This window comes from Triturus cristatus, chromosome 6, assembly GCF_964204655.1.
Source record: "Triturus cristatus chromosome 6, aTriCri1.1, whole genome shotgun sequence".
NCBI classification, from domain to species: Eukaryota; Metazoa; Chordata; class Amphibia; order Caudata; family Salamandridae; genus Triturus; species Triturus cristatus.
This window is the reverse complement of record NC_140589.1, coordinates 984,198,375-984,212,924: the sequence shown is the minus strand read 5'-3', so window position 1 is coordinate 984,212,924 and position 14,550 is coordinate 984,198,375. Positions and strand designations below refer to the sequence as shown.

The 14,550-nt window shown below is 42.7% G+C and overlaps 1 protein-coding gene across 3 annotated transcripts in view; it reads right to left on the bottom strand.

The window, feature by feature from the left end:
* KAT14 (lysine acetyltransferase 14) overlaps window positions 1–14,550 on the bottom strand; it is a 532,637-nt gene that overhangs the window by 480,678 nt on the left and 37,409 nt on the right. For all 3 annotated transcript variants that reach the window (XM_085611763.1, XM_085611764.1, XM_085611765.1), the window contains exon 2: window positions 3,307–3,428. In XM_085611763.1, the coding sequence (XP_085467889.1) occupies window positions 3,307–3,428 (122 nt within the window). The remainder of the gene's footprint in view (window positions 1–3,306; window positions 3,429–14,550) is intronic.

The window sequence follows — 14,550 nt, the reverse complement described above, 5'->3', positions numbered from 1 at the left end:
GTCAGGACAACACATTCCGTGCACACATTTAAGAGTGGAAAACCCCTTGGCCTTCACCTGGAAGTTTCTCTTGAGCGACTAGCACCAACAAACTGTGACATTTGCTTGTAATACTTTTTTTGTTTTAATTTTACCTATCATGCTTCCAGTTGAGGCCAAGTGTGTGATTCTGAGCCTTAATTAGTTGGTGGTTGCTTTGAATGGGACTGTAGGTCAAGACTCTATTTCATTAGGTGATGATAGCAATTGGAAAAAAGCTTGAAAGCATGCATTAACCAAGCAGATTTCTGCGAGGACAATTAGTACTTCAAGTATTGTGAAGTGAATGTAGGTTTTTTACATAATACACCTTAAGTGCTTGGGATGTTAGTTTAAATGGCTTTCTTTGGTGCAGGGCACACTGTAGTGTTTTGGAGTGCTATGGTATTTTGTCAGCCGTGAAAGTACTGTGCCGGGAGGAAATCAAAGAGTAAATTCTGGGTGCAATTGTTATGTCTGTATCTTGAATGCCTGTCCAGTGATTTGTCCAGTTATTCCGGATGATGATACCAGTCTTTGTCTCAGAGGAGGTTTCAAGCATCAGAATGGGTGCTGTGAAGGTGGACAATATAGTCAGGTACTTTGTTGGGTTGTTTTACTATTCTGATATTTATTTCTCTATTGGTCACTGTGCGGGGTTCACATGTGTGACAACAGTGCTCACATGTACTTTGGTCTTTTATGTTTAGTTGTTCCAACTTACATACGTGTTAACTAACTCCCTTGGCAGATCCTCAAGATAGGATCCTCAGATCATGGGTCTACCATGGCACTGAGTGGAAGAGGGCAAGCAGGCCCAGAGTAAGGTGTTAGTGCATTTTTTTGTATGAGCCAGTGCTTGTGTGCTTTAAGGATGAATGTAATCCAGTACTTGTGCATTACTTTAAGACTGGAAGTAATCACATGCTCTTATGGTTTAGAGGAAGGGTGAGTGGGATCCAGCGCTAGTGTCCATGTCAGAGTCCAGTATGGTTCACATGACTGAAAAATGACTGCAAATTCAATAATTTACAGGCCAGTACAAACAGCATAAAACTGAAGAAGAAACAACATGTCACTAATTTTAATATGCCTCAGGCAAAGTAAGCCTTAATTGTTCCCAAATTCACACCATTCATATTTGAAAGTGAGCCACCAATTTTGAGCTGGACTGGCAACCTCAGATCAGCCTATGAAGTGCCTAGAAATAACCTATTAACACGGAAGGCCACATAAGAGAGTAATAGAGGAAATCGGAGAATGGGTTTTTTAAAGCAGTTAATGTGATAATGGGATTGAAAAAAGTAAACAGGTTTAATGGAAATGTTTAAACATACTTTGGATTGGTCCGTAAAGACGCACTAGTTAGAGGCTTTGAATGGACGGCCGATATCTCGGATCGCATAGCATTATATGCGGATGATGTACTTTTCTTCCTCACAGATCCATATAAATCGGGACCCAGAATTCTACAGATAATGCGAGTATTTGGAGAAACGTCCAGCCTTCACATGAACGTCCACAAATCGACCATCTGGCCATTGCCGGGAACACTTGAGAGCATTAAAAGGGCAGTGAATCTGTTGCGGGCCACAGAGGGGCTACAATATTTAGGGGTCTTCCTGTCAGAAGACCAGAAGATATAGTGGTACCGGAAAATAGGAATCATGACTGAAAAAGTATGGACAGAGAAGTAATCCAGGACAGGATTGCCACTATCCCTATATGGGAAATCGTCCATATTTAAAATGATCTCCCTCCCACAACTGCTCTACCATTTGCAGAATCACCCTTATCCAGTTCTGTTATCCTGGTTTCGTCATATTAACACCATATTGGGGCAGTTTCTGTGGGGTGAGGGGACATCCCGTGTGGTGCTGCGCACCTGCTTCCAATCCACATACTGCACTGAAATTGCGGCCGCAGATGTCCAGGCCTACCACGCAGCATCACATCTACAGGTGCTGAACGACTGGTGGTATGGATCCAGTGTAGATCCAGCCATGCTGTGGAACGATGACTGCTGGATGACCCCACATTCACCTCATACTTATACAGTAGGTTGGACATCCAGGCCTTACCGCCCGCCATCAGGGTGATGATACTCACCAGGCAGCAATCTCTCTAACGGATGGGCATGCATTACACGCGAAACACCGCTATGCCGGAATAGAATGCTGCCCCATGTAGCGGACTTCCAGGACTTCCGCAGTAGGTGGGACTGGATAGGGATCTGGGGATGTAATGCATGGCCTCACACTCAAATCATTTAAAGTACTAAGAACCGAATATTCAATGCCCCACTCCCAGTTCTAGATACTTACAATTTCGCCACCGCATCACGCCCTACATATCTACAATGGAGTCACTTCCAGACTTTTCCATTGTGAGGGAAAACTTTGGATGGGAGACCTAGGCGATCATAAGATCTCAAAAATATATCAACCTCTTATCACACACAGCAATACTACAATCGAGACGTTGAAGACTTCATGGCAGGCGGCTATAGGCTCCCTAGATACTGATGACTGGACTGAAGCCCTGGAATCCCTTTCCAGGGTGCCAGCCAATTACGCCACAGACTTATTCAATTAAAATATATGCATAGGGCCTATTGCACATGCCATAAACTGTGGAGGACTGGAATGGTATATGTTTACGGTGTCACAGTATGGGCATGCAAAGCACAAGATGGATTCTGGTCTGGGGTAATTGCATACCTTGCGGACATCCTGGGTTGGGAGCTCCCTAAATCCCCTAGATTAACACTCATTCATATAGGCAATAGATTAGTGGCAATAGGTATAAGCGTCATCTTCTATGGTTGGGCCTAACCCTCGCTAAATGAGATATAGCTAGGCTATGGAAGCCCCCCCCCCCCCCGGTAAGGGCATGGAAAAAAGGGATGGATATCTGCATGAGGCTAGAAATACCTGTCTTTTGGGCATGGGGATGCCCACAGAAGCATACGAAAATATAGCAGCAATGGATGGCCTCGTCTTAGAACAACAGTCATCGATAGCAGATACCATAGACACCGAAATCCAGACACATGATCCAGTGGCGTGAGATACCAAGAGAAACATTTTCATTGGAACATGGATAACTTGCTGTTCATTGCAAAGAGTATTTAAAATACTAAAGGTTCTGTTGTCAAATGGGTCATTACTACTAATGAGCACATTTATTTAACAAGAAATCATCATTGGAAAACGTGAATCAATCTTTTAAATCCTTAGAAATCAAAGACAGCCATTTCTGAATTTTCTACATTCTTCTATGACTTACTTGCTGCCAAGTTAGTTTCAACCGTTCGAAGTGCTCTTTTCCATCCTCCGAGCAAGCAGAGCAAGTAAGCCTGAAGAAATTGTCTCCCTTGAGGTAGCTGGGTTGTTGCCCTCTCAGTTCACCTAGAAGGAATAACGTATATATCTATTTACATTACCACAAGGCACGTGCAAATATGAAACATTAAACATTACTACAACTGGGCTATCTATAGAGTTGGGTAAAAAAGTGCTTATTAATTTACAAATCAGCAAAAACTAAGCTCTTCCTTTTATTTTAATTAGCTTCATAGTTTCCTCTTTCCTCTCTTTTGCTTTCCCTACTCTTTTCGTGGTCACAACCTTCCTTGACTCTCCGCTTCTCCTCTCCTTTTTCTTCTCCTACATTCCGAATCTTATCTTTTTTCACTTTGGTCCTAACCACTTTCCTATATTCCTCCTCCCCCTCCCCCTCCCCCTCCTCGTTTCTGACTCTTCGTCATATATTTGTCTTTACTCAACCTTTCTTCTCTCTTTTTAGGGCCATTCTCTTCTAGCATACCTCTCTTGGCCCTAATCCAACTCAAATGTTTGACCCCCTCTTCTCTCTTGCAAATTACTTTTTCGATTTTAACTTTACCCATTGCTTGTTTCTGCACTTTTCAGTCCCTTTCTTTTGGTACCCTCTTTCACTCATTCCTATCCTTTTCACCGCTTTTCTGCTGACTTTTTAGTCAACCAGCACCTTTCCTCTCCTCACCCATTTCTTACTCATACTCCTCATACTGCGCTTCTCTTAACCTCAACCTCCTCCTCTCCCATTTTCCATCTCATCTTTAAACTTCTCTCCTGAGCCACATGCCTCCCTGGCTCATTCTACTGACACTTGCCTTATTCTTCCTTGGCCTACACCTCTCAATGTCTCTTAATTCCCATTAGCTCCCTCTCTTCTACCTTCCAGAGTGGCTCTTCCTTGTTCCTCACCCAAAGCATGCAGTAGAAGACAATGGTGATTAAGCTTAACATATAAGGATATGTGAGAGGCAGGAAGGATCACATTTCTGTAGTCTCCAGCTCGGTCTTTAAGCTAGTATTCTGGAGTAGGAATACAATAGGCATGTGGATAGCATCAAACCGGTCTTGCCATCTCCATCTCATTATGGCTAATCTTCAAAGGTGGTCGCATTCGAAGCTCCATGTATAAAGGTCCTGTTTATAACCAAATTAACTTGCAAAAGAATTGTTCAAGAAATCACAGGAGGAACTTTTTCATTTTCAGCTGAGTATAGCTGTGTGCTCCATCTATCAAACCATATTCAATCTCGCATGCAAAGGTCAATTTCCAAGGACAACAGTTAAGACTACGAAGAGGGTCCTTCTACCATGTCAAGTCTTCACTTGATGTATGCACAGAAGTTGGCGATCGTACAAAAATTGCATTCAATTCATAAAGCTCAGCCTTTGTATAAGAAACTGGGACATGCTGTTAGCTACACTCAGAAACAAACGTTTTGGTTTCTGATAGCCACGGCTTTTACAAGGGAGCATCCAATAAAGGGAATTTTAGAGCACATTATATTAAATAGATCTGAGTGATTTTAAGAGACTAAAAAGAAAACAGCAGAACCATTGCATTCATACATAGGTTTATGAAACAATGGGTTGCTCTTCTGCTGGCAGATAGATTCCCTAATAAATGTGTATGCTTCTGGGCCAGATGGCCTTTGTTCTTTAGCAGCTCAGAACTAGTCCAGAGGGGTGCATAGCCTGTCAGTCGACAAAGGATGTGCTCCCTGAGAGATTTTGTCAGAGAGTACCCAAGAACTACCCAGGACAGACAGAAACAACAACACAACTGACAGGCAATGGGGAACAGAGCCCTGCATATCATTTGAGGCTTTATGGAGGACACATTCACAAAACTGTAATTGAAGCAACATACTTTCCTACCATACATTATCGCAAGTACTGGAGGTTGGCAGAGGTTGTTAAATTGGCCTTTCCGTAGCTTGAAAATTCAAGTTTCATATGAGAAATCCACACTGAGTTCGGGATTGGCACTGCTTTGATTACAATCCTCCTTCTGTAGCAACATGTCTGAGGAGCAACATGGAACAGAGGAGAGGTACAGCGGGCCCAGCTTTCGGAAATCCCGAACACTCACAAAAGTGACAGATTCTGGCAGGACTGCGGTGCACTTAATGGATAAAAGAGAGCTTTAGGACTGGTTAGAAGACAGCAGTGCCTACTTTCTGAAACAATGAGTGTTGGTACCCAAACTCTACAGAGAAAACTCGGGCTGATGCTTTTAAATGTCAGCGCACCAAATACCAAGCCTGTAAAGTCCTGATTATACTTCAGGCCTCTTGTCCACTGCCAGAAAGTCCCCACCCCTTTATCTCAATCTTGCTGGGCCCTGCTTTCCCTCTTTGTGATGGCATTTTTGTCTTTCCCTTTCTTTCCGCTTTGTCTGTTTTTCCCTCTCTTGGGATATCACAGATGAGTAAAAATAAGTGCCAGTCTCCAAAAATGAGTGCCGGATTCCCCCACCGGCTCAAGTTAATCACTGGAAGGCTGACTGTAGGACTGTGCTGGATGATGCTGAATGAAGAGATACCCACAGTGAATAGACAACAGACGTCTAGACTAGAAAACGTATTGGCCTGCCACAAACTTTAATGGGAGTATCCGTTACAAGACTCGAAAAAGCAAGGGCAATGTTAACGTGCCATAAAGGATGACTGACTTGAGGGACTCCCCTGTACCAGCCCCTCACCCTGCAGATCGAATAACCTCCTTCGTCTGACCCACCAGCCCACCCCCTGATAGTGTTCCTCAGGCCTCGAAATTTTTTTTTAAATCAGACCTGCACGTCTAGTGACTTGAACAATCTACTTGATGTAACTTTAATGTGCTTAATGCATAAACTTGTCTCAAACTGAGTTATCCTAGGGCCTACCAGCACACTGGCAGAAATGCATATTTGCCCAGCTTTGGTTTCACAGCACAGTAGAATCCCTGAATGCTACTCCAGTAGAAGCATTTTAACTATAGGAATTAACCGCCCAGAGACGGTTGTCTTTTTCCAAAATGAAGATCAAACGTTTTGCATTCCAGGCAGAAGTGAAGCAGAGGAATGTGCCCTCTCCTTCCCATGACTCCACAGCCCCCCTGGGGGTTGCGCCCCACAGATTGAAGACCTTTGTTCTAGGTAAATGTTTTATTTCATTATGTTGCCTTTTCCTACATTAGCGCATACAAGAGCACCTTCAAATATGTGAGTTCAGCATGTTGGCTGTACAAAAAACTCTTTCGTTTCATTTATTAGACTAAACTTGTGCTCCTTTATAATACAAGCCTAGCCCACATATAGGGAACACATGACCCCTGCTTGCCTTTTAATTAACTAATAGCATTGTCATCAGGGTGGGCCAGGAATGTTTCTCAGTTCATATTTAATAAACGTATTGAATAAATATATTACTAAAGCATGATATGGTAGCATGCTGTCATTTACAGCCATACATTTTCCATTGAAATGGGCACAAACTTTCCCATTGACAAACAGTTTTACTATAAAAACTATACAGCATACAAAAGTGAATGTGTGGGAATAGGGTTTTAGCAAATAGTTATCATTTGCACATCATCAAGTAAAATATTTCGATTTGTTTGGCCCCGTCTTGACCAGTCTGTGAACACGCAGCAAAAGTGACAATATGAAAACAAGATTTAAAGGCAACTTTATTGCTCATTCCCTTTGGCTGAATAGAGAACCTTCCATTATTACTCACTGACTTTCTGAATGAGAAAAAGACCTGTTCTTTGCCAGCTTGAGCTATCTCGCCAGACCTGGCCAGTCAGCCCTAAATATAGCTCGCCTTGATAAAATCTGACTCGCCATAGCGAGTAGATTTCTCAAAGTCTGTCTTATCTTTGAGTTTGGCGAACTGTTTACTTCGAGAGGAGGAATTCACCTATTCTACTTTGAATTATTTTTGGCTGGCAAACGCAGATTGCATTCACCCCAAACTGATGATCATAAGCCAATGAGCCAAATATTTATGAAGAAGTTGGCAACATACTAAAAAGTTTCATTCAGTAAACCAAAGGCTTTTTCTTAGCCTCATCGTCAGTAATATATACGGTCAACATCTGATTTAGCCGATTTAGCATAGAGGGTTCTTAATTCGAAGTGAATTACCTGTTACAAACATTATATATGTTGTATTCATCACCATACTGGTCAGAGAATCTCACTTATATGCGTTTACAAAATTATGATCTAAATGAACGTTCTTTTTAACCAAATCATTAAGCCCCCTGGAAGATCTGATCATTGGATGTTTAACAGCAATGAGACAAAAGGCATTAAAGGATTTTTTAGAAAGAAATGTTGACTGCCCTGGGTGTGGAGATTAGCTGTCCTGGTACGTGGAGACCAATTTTGCAAGACCCATCAAAATGAAGGTTGCGTGCAGGTCATCTTGAAGAAGCAAACCAGAATCACAAATGTACCATGCGGACCTTGCAACTTAACTGACGAGAACCAAGTCAAACACATCTGTACTACAAGAGTGAAGGACAGCTGTCATTAAAGAGCTGAGTAACAGGGGTATTCCTCCCGAACCCTATTTCGAAAAATATCACTTTCATCCTGGGACCGTGGAAACCATCTCTCTAGCTCTTACTATTTGGTTAAAGTGTGGATTAAAGTTGTGGATGTCTCATAATCGTAAAGCTCAGTTGCAAATTTCTGACTGAGAGCCCGTTTTCCAGATGAAAGGCCCTGGTCAATCCAGGGCTCCTCAATCAACAAGAAATCTGACCTGTTACAAGTCATTGCCGCAATGGAGTGACTTAAAGTTTGGTACGCCTAAGGCACCTACTATAAGTGGTAGGTACATTCCTAGGGCTAGCAGGGCCCTTTTGAAAACATTGACTTTGGGACTAGTTATCTCCAAATGCATTAATTTATTTACATTCAGTTCACACTTGAACTTCTAATTACCAGACTTCTGGTATTACAGTTAACTGAAAAGGACTCTGTGGGACTTTGCACCAATCCACCTATCGCAATCATTAGCATTTTTGACACATGTGCAGGAGTCCAACTTCACCTTCGGGATGTGGGCTTTGAGATGAGAGTTTTGGTATTCGTAGCTGTTCTATGGCCCCTCTGAACCCAACCTAGAAGTTACCAATTTATGTAGTCAGAAGTCATCTACCAAAAATATGTATACTGTCTCAGATGGGTACATAGATCTTGATAGATGTCAAGATCCTAGAGAATATATGTGTGAAAGTCAAGCAGCAGGATATTCAGACTATCATAAGAGTTCCTTCAAACCAGACAATGAGTCAATTTTCAAATTAACGGGGTTGATCCCCCTACAGAGATTGCTTTTTCAGTGGTAGTAGAAAGGAACAAGTTACTTACCTTCGGTCACGCCTTTTTTGATAGACACTCTAACCGAAGATTCCTTACCTTATGAATTTTCCCGAGGTGCCAAACAAGGTCTGGAAACCTTTTAGCAATACCCTCGTATGTCGGAAGGTGGATTTGTGTGGCTGTGCATCAGGTCCGTCCCACTTCAGAAGGGACAAAGGGGCTACTATATTGGGGCCACTATATCAGCATGCCCTCGGCACCCTGATGTCTGTTTCTTTCGCATCTCCATCCACACACACAGACATGGGGCTATTGAAATCAGAATATGGCAGCGTGCAGAATGGTAATTTAGCATCTTAATATCGGACTATATGAGTGTATTCCACAGATAGGGAGGAGGTAGAGTCGAAGAGGAATCTGTGGTTAAACAGAATCTTTACCAAAAAAGGCGTCACCGGATGTAAGTAACTTGAACATGTGGTAGAAGCGTCTAACTGCAATTTCCCCATGTTCTGAATGGATGACAAAGTAGTATTCCCCTCAGGTGGTGGAACTGTGCAATGACTCAGACCAGGAAATCCTACAGAACAGTTTGAACTATGTGCCCTTTATCCCGGACCTGGTAATCCAGGCAGTAGTGCTTAGCGAAACATGTGGAGGGGCACCCACATTCCAGCCTGGCAAATGTACAGAGCTGGCACACTACACAAAAGCACCGTGGTAGTAGCCTTCGCTCTTTTGGAGTGAGCATGCACACCTTCTTGGCCAGCCCCTAGCCGATTTTTATAAATAACACAAATAAATCGTGAGATGGTTGTCTTTTGCACTTCTTTGCCTTTCCTAGCTCCAGTGAAACCGACAAAAAGTTGGTAGCCCAGTCAGTAATTGGTGGTTTGAGACATAGAAACTAAGTGCCCTTTAAGGGTCGAGGTGATGTATCTGTTCTTCTGACTTGGAGGAATGAGACAGTGCACAGAAAGCTAGCAAGATGATCGACTGCCCTATGTGGAATGGCATGAGTACTTTTGGCAGGAATGCTGCTTTTGTCTGGAAGTCTAATTAGTCCAGAAAGAATGAAGTATATGATGGAACTGCAGTTACAGCGTGAAGTTCACTTACTCGCCTAGCCTATGTTATGGCAATAAAAAATGCAGTTTTTTATAGTTAGATCTGGTTCACATGCAGGATGCAGGAGGCCAAGAGGCCTGGTGGTCTCAGCTGCTCTCACTGAGACCCAGGTCAAATGTTGAAACATTGGGATCACAGCCCAAATAGCCTGTACTCATTGAATAGGAGGGTTGGCTCAGAAAAACACAGTGTCCAGGATGGCTCCAAAAAAGGGAAGCTGTTGATAAGGAGTCAAGCTTGAGTTCAGCACGTTGATTGAAAAACCCAGCAATATCAATAGGTTACCCATCATCTGGAGGTAGCTTATCATTTTGAGGCAAGCTCGGCTTCATCAGCCAGTCATCAAGGTATGGGAAAATTCAGCAAACTGCAAAGATGGCCATGGCCACCACCTTTACCTTTTTGAACACCTGAGGTACGTTGATAAGGCAAATGGGAAGCATAGTTAACTGAGAATGCTTTTGACCTACCAGACACCACAGGTAGTATCTATCGGACTGTAGGACGGAGATGTGAAAATATGCATCCTGCAAGTCCAGTGTTGTCAACCAGTCTTCTGGATGCAGGGCAGATAGAATATGGGCCAGGGTAAGCATTTTGAACTTGTTGTTCCCGATGAAGAAGTTCAGAGAGCTAAGGTCTAGGATGGGGCAGATTGAGGGATGAGAGGACAACATCCAAGTATGTATCCTGGCCACTAGCATCTTGGAGGTCATCAAAGACACTGCCATAATCAAAGGGTTGCTTCTCCTAAAAATAATAATCATCATCTCCTCCATATCTGAAGTGTGGGGCGACCATATGTGGCTCTGAATTGGCCATATTGTCTCAGTCTTGGAGAGAGGGTATGGGCCTCACAATCAGAGAGTATTATTGGCTCCAGTAGCAGCACTGGTACTGGAGTCAGTCCCCGGGCTGGCAGTGTCAGACATGGTGCTGAAGGCAGAGTTTATTGTGGCATCAAGAAAGAAGCAGTATGTGGTGTCAGGGCCAAGGTCATTGGAGCTGGACTGCATGTCAAACCCGTCCTCAGGTTGAATTCAAGGAGCACAGTCAGCATCGAGGATGGATCTGCCAACAGTAGACCAACAAGAGATCCCCGGGGCTGGAAGGTGCTCCAGAAACATCCAGTGTTGCACCAAAGATGTGGTCCAAGGTCATCTTGAGCTACTGGACCTGTTGTGGCATCTCATCCGAGAATGTGGAACTAGCATGGAAATCTGTTCGGCAGAGTAAAAAGGCTTCGTGGCTTCGAAGTGCCTGGGGCGCTGAACAACTCAGTGTTGGGAGTGACAGGATGAAGCAGACTCATGCTTTGATACCATATGTTTTTATGGTACTTCCTAGACTTACCTAAACCCCATGACTTCAAAGATGAACGGTCACTGGAGTCGTCTTGGAAGTGGAAACGCTTCTACCCCCTCGACCGCTGACCATTCAACTTTCACCGTGAGAGCTGCTTTGACCTGCAGAGTTTGGGGGTGGCAAGTTTTGCTTTGCAGTTGTGGATGGCTCTTTTGTTCATATTAATGCAGCACAGACACAAAGCCGAGTCGAGTTTCGAGCCGAGGCAGTAGAGACATCGCAGGTGTCCGTCACGGACATCTATCAGTTAGTCATGCCACAAATTAAACCCTGCAATCTTAGAGGGTCAAACTGTCTGCACACTTCGATTTTTGAGGGAAAATCTCTTTGAAGAGATACAGGATTCGAGAAGCTCTGTGTCTGCAGGAGCAGAAAGAAAGGAATTGATAGTGGCGCTGATATAGTAGCCTCGTCGTCACTTGGTGTGATAGACCCAATGCAAAGCCACATAACGTCACCTATTGACACATGAGGGAATTACTAAAAGGATTCTGGACCCAGTCTGATGCCATGGGAACATTCACAATCTGAAGAATCTGCAATCAGAAGTCTCTCTCTGAACAAATGTCTATGTTGAATGATCTTACTCTTGCCTCCAATTCTAATTATTCCCAAATAGTGGGAACATTTTAAAAAGGGACATTAGACTATAGCAAAGTAAACCAGCAAAACCAAGCATAGACAAGGCCGAAATAATTTAGATGGCACCCAATCTAAAGTCTAGACATTGGAGTTATAAGTCACAAGGATTTATACCTACAGGATTAATGTGGGGTTGTTCACTTCCGGCTTGTCTATTCCTTCAATCAGAACTAAAACTGCATTTGTTCTGACAACAGTGGAAATAAAAGCCATTACATAATGTCAGCTGATGCATTTTATAAGCAATAGACGATTTAGAGAGCAACTAATCCCTTTTGTAACTTGTACACTGGTCTTAGTGAATCAACATATTTCTGAGATACTGTCATTAAAGCAAGAGAGTGGAGTCTAGGTTCACTTGTGTTCATAAGGACTATGACTAGCAGATGAATACATTACTGCAGCTCCAAAGGGATATAGGTGGTGGGGACTTACAGTGACTTGCAGTGCTTCGGTTTATGCAAATTAAAAAGCTGGAACCTCAATTAAAGTGCAGGATTTCCCAGAAGGTGAAGCCTAAATCCTATGAATAAAATGCACCATCTAAGCCTAAATGGCTCATCGTAGACCTTAGGCTCAAATGAACCATGAAAGACAGCACCATTAGGAAGCACTTACTGCAGTGAGACACTGGAGGTTTACCAATGATCTGGGGGTAGAAAACCAACTGTGATATTCCACTAACTGCTATATATGTCACTTGTCACGGGCATGATGTAATTAAGGCCAGGCTGGCAAATATGTTGTGATGGGGGGTGCCATACATGGTTGTTTGATCTTACTGCTTTGTTCCTATGTCCAGATATGAATACTTATTTCAGTTTATGGTTGTTGCCATTCTACCCTAACAGCAACACAATGATGTGACTTAGTGAGTACAACTGGATCCTAGGCACTCTCCTAAACAGTTCAAGGCATGCAAATAAGCCAAGGGAAAAGGCTGCTATAGAACTAAAGATCAGATCAAAGCCATCTTGGATGGGCCTTGCAGATTAGTAGTGAGAGAGGCCACCACTGATTTTTTGGCCTTCAAGAGGACTCTGTGGTTAAAGTGATGTCTTGAGGGGCATCTATTGGCACTGTGAAATCGAGTGAGGACGGACTTGTGTCAAAGGACCCTCTCTGACAAACAAATTTAATGCAGTTGACAGACATCTTAGTTTGAGTTTAGGCTCTGAGGAGGGGAGGACCTGTTTGGAAACATGATTAATTATCTGGAGCTAAACACCCACTAGGGAACAAGGACTACTGTGCATTCATAACTAAGCTGCATGATGTGGGGACAAGGCCACTGCTTCATTAGTTAAAAAAGATAAGGGCAGTAAGACAATATGTATGAATACGGGATGAACAACTGTGTGGGGGTGGTCAGACACAGACAATGTCTGCTTTGGGAAGTTATTGCAGGTAGATAATGATTTACTAGCGGAGCTACTAGTGTAGACTAAACATCTTCCTTTAAAGTGACAGTGTCACAACTGAAAAAGCTGATAGATACAACTGATTTGCAATGGGCCTTGGCCTCTTTAGGATGAGCTGCTGGATGGAGATGGGCTGTAGGTTAAATTCTATACGCCATAGCTTGATGTACTAGCTCCAAAAGGAATTTGGTACTTACAGCATGTAGTGCTGCAGATTCACATGCTATGCATATTCCCGCCATCTAATGTTGGGCCCGGACTTTGCCAGACGTTTTTCTTGAGGAAGCTTTATGATCAGCATCATGCGTCGTCTCTCCTCCCCCTTAAGATATTGCGCATGTTGAACGCTTTGGTCCTCAGAAAGTTCTTCTTTTGCCATGAGCTTATAGTTTGCTTAGTAAGTGTTTTCTGTTAGACATGCTGCTTTGTAGGTATTTTGTCACCATCTAATACCTGCTGGGGAAGCGGGAGGGTGCATGTGAATCTTCAGTACTACACGCTATGAATAGATGCTTACAGGGTAAGTAACATAATCCATTTGTAGCATGTGTTGGCTGAAGATACACCTGTGATGTATAGACTGTAAAGCAGTACCCCTTCATGGGGTGGCTTTAAGTATGAGGTGGTGCAGTTGTTTGAAATAATGATTGATGGACTGTTTGTCCAACTAGAGCTTTTTGTTTTGATTGAACATCCACACAATAATGTTTTATGAAAGTGTGGATTAATCCATGTTGTTGCTTTGCAAATATAATTAAGAGGGACATTTCCTAAAAAAGCCATGGTTGCTCCCTTTTTCTTTGTTAAGAGCTTTTGGTACATTTGGTAAATTTATTTTTGCTTTTGCATAACATATTTGAATGCATTTGACAATCCATCTTGGTATACCTGCTTTGGACCTAGCGTTTCCTTTTGTTGGATTAGAAAAGGAGACAAAAAGTTGATCTCTTTTCCTGAAGGGTTTTGTATGTTCCACATAGTACATAAGTGCCCTTTTAATATCCAATGTATGTCATGAACGTGCTACAACAGTTTGGGGTTTTGGAAAGAAAATTGGCAATTCTAAGCTTTGGTTCAAATGAAATGGTAAAATAACTTTGGGCAAAAAGTTGGGGTTAGTGCGTAAATGCACTTTGTGAAGACTTGGAAAGAAGTCTCTTCAATTGTGAGAGCATTTATTTCACTGACTCTTAAGGATGTTATTGCTACTAGGAAAGCTACTTTCACGTTAAGAATTGTATTCGACAATTATGTTGTGGTTCAAATGGTGGTCCCATAAGCCATTTTAAGTCAATGTTTAAATTCCACGCTGGTACTG